The following is a 10315-nucleotide window of genomic DNA, read 5'->3' on the forward strand; positions in this document are numbered from 1 at the left end:
AAATGTCCATTCTTTGAATACCACCTTCAGCAGGTTTTCAGAAATCCAGATAGAAAAATAAAATTCAATAATAGCCATCTTTTTAGACCCCAAAGTAAGGAACTTTAACTGGTTAGATGAAGAGTTTAGCCACTCTTGAATACTTTTACTATTATATATTGCAAAATTCTGTATTTCATTTACTTTTGTTACTATTTCATTCTTAATAAAGTTAACATCTTAGTATACTAATGCTTCTTTCTTTACAGGTAATGGCATCAGCAGCTGAAGAATTTACAGTGGACAACAACTTTTCACCTAAAGCTGGTACCAGCAAATTGCAGTGGACAGTTCCAGCTGATGCTTCTCCCGATTCCAAGTGCCCTATATGTTTGGACAAATTTGACAATGTGGCATATCTGGGTCATTGCTTACATAAGTTCTGTTTCCGCTGTGTCCAAGAATGGTCAAAAAACAAAGCTGAATGTCCACTCTGCAAACAGCCATTTCAATCTATCTTCCACTCAGTGAGGGCAGAAAATGACTTTGAGGAATATGTCCTAAGACCCTCATATAGGAACATGACCAAGGAATATGTTCAAGGATCTTTTGCTAGTCCTGATGGGCGAAGATTTCGCTACCGAACAACTAGCTGGAGAAGGGAAAGAAGTGCTTCTGCTTATTCCCAAAGGAGTACTTCTCTTCGAAGGACTGAAACGCCACCTGATAATGGAGTGCTATTTGAAGGATTATCTGCCCCACCAATACGACAGAGAGACAGTGGAATTCATCATATATTGCGACAAGAAGGAAGATCCTTGCGGAAAATTCAAGAATCAGATATGATCAATTTCAGAAGAACACTATATCGTTCTGGGATTCGTGTTAGACATATACAAGATGGTGGCCGCTACAGGGATATTTCAGCTGAATTTTTCCGTAGAAATCCTGCTTGCCTTCATCGGTTAGTTCCATGGTTAAAGCGTGAACTAACAGTTCTTTTTGGAACACATGGCTCTTTAGTCAATATTGTTCAGCACATCATCATGAGCAATGTTACTCGTTATGACCTAGAGAGTCAAGCTTTTGTTGATGACTTAAAACCTTTTTTACTTAACCGTACTGACCATTTTTTACATGAATTTATCAGTTTTGCTCGATCTCCATTTAACATGGAGGCTTTTGATCAACATGCTAATTATGACTGCCCTGCACCTTCATATGAGGAAGGTAGCCAGTCAGATTCTTCAGTTATTACTATATCTCCTGATGAAGCAGATAATCAAGAACTAGATGCTAATACATTGGCTGCTAGTCAAGCTCCATGGGATGATGAAACTCCAGGGCCATCGTATTCAAGCTCAGAGCAAGTTTATGCATCTGTGTCTTCCCCTTTAAATACTTCTGACAGTTCGGATGAAGAACTTTTAAGAAGTAGACCCCAGACACCAATGGGAATAGACCCCCATCAAGACCTAAATGATGATGTTGATTCTTCATCAGATAATTGTGTCATTGTTGGATATGTTAAACCATTAGCTGAGAGAACTCCAGAACTTGTTGAATTGTCTTCTGACTCCGAAGAATCAGAATCTGAGAAAAATGAATTGGCAAAGAAGCCAGATCCCAGCTCCTGTGATAGTGATTTTAGTTCATCTCCACATTCATTTGTTTCAAAAGATGAGCAAATAAATAAAAGTCATTATAACTCTGATAGCTCACCCTCTCCCTCTAGTAGGATACTTCGATCAAAAAAAGAGAAACGATCAGTTTCATCATCTCCCAGGGGCTTGAGTTCATCAATGACAGTAGAAAGAGTATGTTCTCCATGTAGTCATAGATTGTCCAAAAAGAGGGGAAGATCAAGAAGTTCAGATTCATATTCTTACAGCAGAGATGGACATGACCGAAAGAGCTGTAGGAAACATCGTGGAAAGAGACGGACAAAAAGCAGACGATCAAGAAGCAGAGAGAGTAGCCAACTTAAAGACAGAAAAGGCAAGAAGACATCAAGAACTAGAGATAACAGTTGGTCTAGAAAAAGCCAAACAGTATCTTTAAGCAGTGAAAGCACTGTTTCTAGAGAGAGAAGCAGATCAAGGTCCCGTAGCAGTGATCATGGTAAAAGAAGATCAAGAAGCAGGGATAGGGACCGATATTATTTAAGAAATAATTATACAAGACGGTATCAATGGGAGTATACTTACTATAGTAGAAACAGAGATGGCTATGAGTCATCATATAGGAAGAGAACTCTAGCTAAAGCTCATTATCCTAGAAAATCTTCTAGCCCAGAATTTAGAATTCAGACCTTTTCAGAACGCACAAATGCTAGGAAGGAGAGTAGTCACAATGAAAGGAGGCATTACCATAATGAGAGGCACAGGTCAAGGAGTCGGTCCAGTAATACAAGGGATGTGTCTGTTGGATCTGACCGAGGGAGATGTGAAAAACCTGGGGGAAAACGAAAGTACAAAACTCGGCACTTGGAAGGTACCCATAAAGAGACTGAACAGTCTTATGAAGATTCTTCCAAAGGAAAGGAAGAATGTTTTGAGAAATCTTCTAAATTTTGTGAAAGCTACAAAAATGAAAGTGACAGCTTTTCAGATAGATCCAGCAGGGACAGACACAAGAAGAGGAAAAAGAGGATCCGAAGCCCAAGTGTAGAGATAGTTTATGAAGGCAAAACTACTGACACAAGTAGACATCATAAAAAGAAAAAGAAAAAACATAGGAGAAGACATAAGAGACATCATGCAGGTAATTCTTTTCAGTCTTCTCCAATTGTGATTACAATTGAGACTGATAGTGACAAGGAACCAGAAGTGAAAGAAAACTTTGAGTGTGATAGTCATGCCACCTTGATTACTCAGTATAATAAAAAGGACTCTTTTTCTCCTGTACGTGAACTGATTAAAAAGAAAGATAAATTTGCTCTAGATGATGAAATTACTATCTTGGACAAGGAATATGAAATCACATGTAATGGTGATTTGGATAATGACACCAAGATTGTAGATAATTTTCCATTCCAGGAAACCTCAAATGAACATTCTTCTGATATGGGAGAGAGCAACTTTGTTTCTGGTATGACCAACCTGCACAGTGACATTGAATCTATAGAGATTGAACCATCTGTACAGTTGCCATCTCCAAAGTCCTCAGTAATAGAGACTTCTCCAGAAAGACCATCATTAATACTAAGACTGCCAAAGCATCTGATAGAGAAATCTTGTATTGGTCATGAAGAAAAGACATAACATGTTTTACATTTAACGAAGATATTGTAACGATGAAAACTTCCTGGTGAAGATATTTTTTTCTTCCCTAATTTAAACTCCTTAAAGTGATTTTCAAGTTAAGGTTTTGTAAGAGCATTTTATTCAGAAAGTGAACAAAACTCCAAGATGAGCACTTTTGAGTAAAAAAAAAAACCAACAAAAAACAAAAAAACCCTTGCTAACAGTTTATTTAAAACTTGTATTCTTTTTTCTAAATAAAAATGTAAAATTTAGAAGTTGTAATTCATAAAGCCATATTGAATTCTCATTCTGGAAAATATTCAATGGATATTTTAAAATTATGATTTTTAAGAGAGAATTATGGAAATTTGCTTACAAAACTTTATCATGGGCAAAGTTGTTTTATTTTTTTTTTAGAAAATTTTTATGATTTGAAAAAAGCTTTGAAGGTTAATTCAGACTATTTTTAGCTGCATGACTTGCTTTGACTTCCCCTTAAGAATTAAGTTTTCATTTTTTTTATACATGTCTAACTTGACTGCTAATGAAATTTGAATTCAGCAAAAAGCTCAATAAAGCAATAATATTTTAACCAAAAAAAAATCACAAATTTCCCACCATGATATTTTTTTGGTAGCATAGCATGAAATGCTTGAATTGAAGCTTAATCCTAGAAAATTTCTGATGGTAAAGCTGTCATTTTTCACACTTTATTTTAAATGTTTTTTTTAAAGTTATGCACTATTTTACATATTTTATTCAAGATTATAAGTATAACATTTGTTTCCTCCTAAAGAGCTTCACTTTAATTTTGTGAAATACTTTAGTTTGGTATCATATTTGGTATCCTCAGTAGGAAATGTTTCATCCATGGTCTCTCAACTTTGTTTTATAGTTGAGAAAATAACCATTCATTTTAAATACAGATTTAGAGGTGAGCAGCAGCCTCTGGATTTATTATGAATTTGACCTGTGAGTAGTAATAGTTTCTTCAGCTTGGAGTTAAAAATAATGTACAAATGGGAAAAATTATTTTAGAGGTGGTAATGAGAAACAAGTTTAGTTCATAAAGAAAGGTAGAAGGAAGATTATAGAGAAGGTTGAGATAATCAAATTTACAATTTAAAAGGATTATGGTGTTTTAAAAATTAAAGTTTTAAGGGTATATTTGGGAGACAATTTCCTTTATCTGAGATATTTCATATTTTTTTCAAATTAACAATTTCTTAGTAATTTGGACTCAGTGATTTTGTTCTTTTTAATATAATTTGTGATTCAATAACAGCTTTAACTTTCATTTGAATGTATCAGCAAGTGGTCTGTAAAATTTTTTTTAAATGTGCTGAAGAATTCAGTACCTATTTTTGGGCATATGTATCAAAATTACCATCTTTGAATCCTTTTTTGGTTTAAAAATACTTTTTAAGTTCTTATACATATATAAATTTTGAGATTTTTGTCTTTGCTTTTCTGCTCCTTGCTATCACAAAATTGGGCTTCTGCAGATGTCTCTGTTTTGTCTCATTTTAGTACTAGTCTATAGAACACTCAGATCAACGGACATTAAGTGCCTACATATGAAGAATTGTCCTTCAGGGTTAGAAGAACATATAACATACAAGTCCTTAATGTTATGGAATCTGGAGGCTTACAAACTAGGAAAGAAAGATATATGACATATAAAATATAACATTAAATGGAACGATTGCCTAAGTATACAGGATTATATATTATTTGAAGTCCATAGATTAGGTGGCATTTGAGCTGTCATGAAGGATGGGTAGAATTTCATCAGGTTTCAGAGAAAGGTAAACAGCCAGGATATAGGATTGGGTGCTGTTTAGTGTTGTTTAATAAAGGCTTGGAGATGGAAGATCCCAGAATGTGTATAGGGAGAGTATAGTATTTTTTAAATGGAGCATATGATAATTTATTACAGTTTATTAAAACCATTCTAGAGCATCTATGTTTGAGGATTTAAATGTCTTTTTTAGTTTCTCAGCTTTTAAAAAAATGTATAGTGAGTTTACACTTCTGTGATCCTTATTATAGTAGCATTTAAAATTAACTCAGTCTTTGTGGATTTAAATGTTTTCCAATTTCTTAGCTATTTCCTTTTCAATTTTTACTTTTCTCAGTTTTGTTCTGTAATTTTTAAAGAATCCTATAGAAAATCTGTCTATATACATATATATATGAAAAATAGAGCACCTTTAATACAGTATTAGGAGCTTAATAAATATTTGAATGAAAGAAGTTGAGGAACCCTGATTCTACCACTTAGTTGTGTGACTAGTGAAAGTACTTACTTTTTCTTTACCTCATTTTCTTATTGTTAAATTATAAGATTGAGATAGATCAGCATTTCTCGAACTTTTTTGGTTTCAGGACCTTGTTACATATTTTTGAAATTATTGAGGACCCCAAACAGCTTTTGTTTATGTGGGTTGTATATGTCAATATTTGTAGTATTAGAAAACCTGATAAAGTTTTAGAGTATTCATTAAAAAATGTAATTAAAAATTACATGTTGACATAAATATCACTTTTTATGAAAAATGTATTTTCAGAATCAAAATTTAAGAGGTATTCTCATCTGCTACTGAATTCAGTCTGTTGAGATACTGAAGTTGGGAAAGAAGAGTATTTTAATGAGCAAATAGTCTTAGTATTATGAAATTGGTTTTGATCTTGTGGATCCCCTAAAAATTATTGATTTTTGCTAAGGTTCTTTCCTGTTTTAATACTTAATGATGGTTTCCATGACCTACCCCTTTATTTAAATTCCGCTTTAATTTTCTATTCCTTTGCTAATCTGTATGTTCTATCAACAAATGCTTTAGTTATCATTATTAAGCATACTTCTCTTCCCCTTTCTCTTTAGATGATATTATGGAAGTTGCTAATTACTGTCTTCATTTATAGAATCATAGAATCTCAGAGTAGAAACGACCCTTTGATCCAATACATAGCTGAAGCAAGAATCCCCTTTATGATATTTCTGAGTGGTGATCTTGTAACCTCATTTTGAAAACCTCTAGTGATGGACTTTATCTCCTGAGTTCCACTTTATATATACAAATGTTAGTTATAGTGATCTTAAATCAGCTATCTCCTGATGGCCAAGAACAAGTTTAGTGCTTTTTCAACACTATTGTCCCTCAGAAAAAGTCATGAACAAATTCATCTTAACTGAAAAAGGTTTTTATGGACTAAACATTGACTTCCCAGTTCATTTTAATTTGTTGTGTTATGATGGAACAAGTAATGGTTGATTTAGGCCTGTGCTCATTTGAGTTTGTAGCTTGACTGCTTGCTAGAATTAAAGAAATAGAATTGGAATTTCTGCCAGCCTCTTTACACCACGTGGGAAGAGCTAATCTTATCCTTAAAAGTTTTGAAATTGTTCTTGACATTCAAATGGCTCAGGCCTTTGACTGACTTGGTCACCTGAGTATAAAAACAAAAAAAGCTGGAATCTCCATTAAGGTCCAGAGGCTGGACCTGTGGACTTGGGCAACTGAAGCCCAGGAAGCTATATTCATTTGAATCAGTGCCATATCACTATTGGAATATTCCTTTTCCCTCCATTTCCCCCATGAATAACATTTGCACAGTGTCTCTAGCCTGGAAGGAAAAAAATGTTGCAGCATATAGCAATGCTATTTAAATGATAATTTTAAAAGGACTCCTTCCTTGTATAAGTTCTACTGCCACAAATACTGGTTCAGTTTCTGATATCAAGTCCCTATTCCCTCTGGTGAAGTATGAAGGTACCTGAGGATGGTTAAGATGGGTTTATGAGATTCTTGGGTTTGAAGTAGTGAGACAGAAACTCAGACAAAAAGCACGATCTCCTGATTTGGTTCAAGGATAAAGAATATCCTGGTGAGCGTAAAGGCAGATTCTTTAATGTACCTTGCAATCAGAACTGGCTAGCTTGAGGATGAAAAAAAATCATTTATATAACATCTGTGTGCCAAGGACTATCCTGAGCACTTTATAGATCTCATTTAATCCTCATGGCAACCCTTGAAGGTAGGTGATACTATGTTCATTTTACAATGGAAGAAACAGGTAGTAGATAGAGGGTAAGTAACTTGCCCAAGTCACACAGCTAGCAAGTATCTTGAGCCAAATTTGAACTTGGATCTCATGACTCTAGGACTAACAACCCACTACACCATCCAGCTGCCTCTAGAAACTGAAGAGCACAAGATTTAATTTAATATGTTATCTCAATGCAAATAAGCTCCCACACCTTTTTGCCCTACTGTCATATCCCATTTCCAGTCCAGTCAATGGACATCTACTTATCTCCTTTTTACATGACCCATGGCCATCTCATGTCAAAGAAATATTTTACCGAGAAACACTTTCATATTTCTGTTATGGATCCAACCCAGACTTGCACCTTTACCTTCCATTGTTTCTCATGATTCATTTCCAGTCAGTTGCCAACCTACTCACAAGAATATCTCTGATCCCTCACATTTGCCACCACCCTAGTTCAGGCCCATATCACCTTTCCTAGATCATTGCAGTTTCCTAATTGGTCTTTCTCCAGTTTCTCTTTACCATCCTTCACACACACAGTTTGTCAAATTGATAACTGTTAAATTCTACTTCAGTAGCTCCCTACTAATAGACTAAATTTGTAAAAATTCTTTTTGGCAATTAAAGCCAAAGCTCATGACAACTGATCTTTCCAGACTTCATCTTCAAGTTACCTTCAAGTTTTAACTAAAGTGAAACTTCTGTGTATACAATTTGTCCCCTATTCTTTCCTTTTGGAATCCCCAGCTTTCTTTCATTCTCTGCTTGTGGTGCCAATCCTATTATATTGACCTTTGATGTTCCCAGTTGTCACTGTTCTTCCATCAGCCCCCGTCACTTTGTATATAAGTAAAACTGTAAATATTTTGTATTTATGTATGTTCATGTTGTTCTCTTCACCCCTACCCCTGTAGAATGTAAACTGGAAGGTGGGGGGGACTGTTTTACATTTTTGTTTTTGAATCCCCTGTGCCTGACACTTTGGGTGTTTAAATGCTTGTTAAATTGAATTGACTTGCCCAGAGGGTTGAATATGGTAATTATGTCTGGAACCTGGGGAAATGGCAGCTTTGGAACTTATCCTCTCAGGAGTCCCCCTATATGCTCACCCACATTCCACCAACCATATTCTTGACAGCCTAACCATGACCAAGTTTAAGGTTTTAGGTCCTGAAATAGCCACTTACACCAGTTGGGAACCACCAGCTACAATTCTGCTTAGATGGACCAGCAGACTTTACCGTCTAAATTGATCATGAAAAGAACCTATGGGCTTTACTGTTTGTCCTCTTATTCTGTCCTCCCCCAGATATTACCATCTGCCTTGCAGTTGAATCCTCCTATATATGTATCATCTCTACCAATTAGATTGTACACTCCTTGAGAGCAGGGACTGTCTAGCTTTTCTATTTGTATTCCCAGTGTTTAACAATAGTTGAGACAAGTTGTTAATAAATGCCTTTTCATTCATTCATAAGCATGTCATTTCTCCTTGGGAGCTTGAGAGGGGGGAGATGTCAGCCTAACTTACTCAGGTAATGGGCAGTGTGTTTGTGCTAGGCTTTGCATGATCTAGTCATGATCAGTCTTTGACTGATATAGTCAACTGTTGCCAAAACTTATTTTTAACTGCAGTTGACTGGTGATTATGAAGCCTTTTGCTATAAATTTTAAGTTCACCTGCGCAGTAGTGTTGTGTGAATATACATGACAGATCGCTTGGGCTACCTCATCTTTATCAAGGGGAGGGTTAAATCTTCCAAGCTTCCATATAACATGGAAATAAGGAAAATGAGGCTGCCAGAGCCAAAGGAACAGGAAGATTCCAGGTTGACTGATGACCAGGGAGCTAAGCCATAGGGTTCAACCCTTTGGCCTTTCTCCACCTTCAATGTCTGACTAAACCAAGGGACAGTTTTCCTACCCTTCCTTAATTTTTCCCTGACAAGTTTCTATTCTCTCTCCAAGGGATATCTATTTGTATATGGAGCAAAGAATGATTCTCGCATTTGATTTCTCCTAGGTACAAAGAGCTCTGTACGTAGTCCAGAGCCTCATAACCATCAGTAGATGTTTCAAGTCCCCATAGAGACTGCATTCTAAGTCACTATGGGGGAAGGTCAAAAGACAAATTGAGGACTAAGTAAGCCACTTTGGCTGGACCTGGAGTTTATGAAAGGGAGCCATGTTAAATTAATGTAGGCAGGGCCTCGATTTTGAGGAATTTTAAATGTAAGACAAGGTGGTGTATTTTGTATCCTAACTTGGCTTTCTTTCTACATTAGTGACCGCAGAATCGCCCAAGCCTGGAAACATTTACTCCTCCCCTCTGCCTCTTGGGTACCTTAGGGGCACAGGGTTCAACTTAGGTGCTGTTTCTTGTGAGAAACTATTCCTGATCTCTCATCATTAGTACTCTAATCAAATTATTTTGTATTTATATGTGTTTTACTTGTTATACACTTCAATAGAATGTAAATTCCTTGAGAATATTTTCTGTCTTTCATTTTTTGGCTTTTTCCAGTGGCATGCATATTTTGGACACTTAATACATGTTTCTTGAGTTATTTGTTAAATTCAATTAGAAATATAGTATAACTATACTTTCTGTGGGAAGCATACCACTCTTCTCTCCCCCCACCCCCACCCCCCAGTGTCAGAAGATGGGCCAGAGACTAGTGCTTCCGGTTTCAAGTTCCTCTTCTTGGCAAGTTCCCCCCAAGCTCTAGAAGGCTGCACCCTCCAGAGCCTATCAAACTGAAGAGTGGGGGATGGGGGCTTACCAGTCATAGTTGGACTTGCTTAGAGCTGGGGGTGGGGGGCAGATTATTACATTTTCAGATAACAAAGCTGGGAGGAATAACTATTTTCTATTACTCCATTTCGGGCACTCAAATTTTCTTACTTGATATTCCATTTCCTATTTCCATGGCTTCTCAGGGGACATCCACCATGCCTTGTATGCCCTCCTTCCTCACCTCTGCCTCTTAGACTCCCAAGCTTCCTTCAAGCCTCAGCACAGGTGACTCCTTATC

General features: G+C 36.2%; 1 protein-coding gene across 2 annotated transcripts in view; it reads left to right on the forward strand.

Moving 5' to 3' along the window:
• The window catches only part of TOPORS (TOP1 binding arginine/serine rich protein, E3 ubiquitin ligase), a 31770-nt gene extending 23016 nt beyond the window's left edge, over positions 1 to 8754 (forward strand). For both annotated transcript variants that reach the window (XM_056806629.1, XM_007498346.2), the window contains one exon: positions 249 to 8754. In XM_056806629.1, the coding sequence (XP_056662607.1) occupies positions 252 to 3242 (2991 nt within the window). In that variant the 5' untranslated portion in view covers positions 249 to 251 and the 3' untranslated portion in view covers positions 3243 to 8754. The remainder of the gene's footprint in view (positions 1 to 248) is intronic.
• The last annotated feature ends 1561 nt before the right edge of the window (positions 8755 to 10315 follow it).

This window comes from Monodelphis domestica, chromosome 7 (assembly GCF_027887165.1).
Source record: "Monodelphis domestica isolate mMonDom1 chromosome 7, mMonDom1.pri, whole genome shotgun sequence".
Taxonomy (NCBI): domain Eukaryota; kingdom Metazoa; phylum Chordata; class Mammalia; order Didelphimorphia; family Didelphidae; genus Monodelphis; species Monodelphis domestica.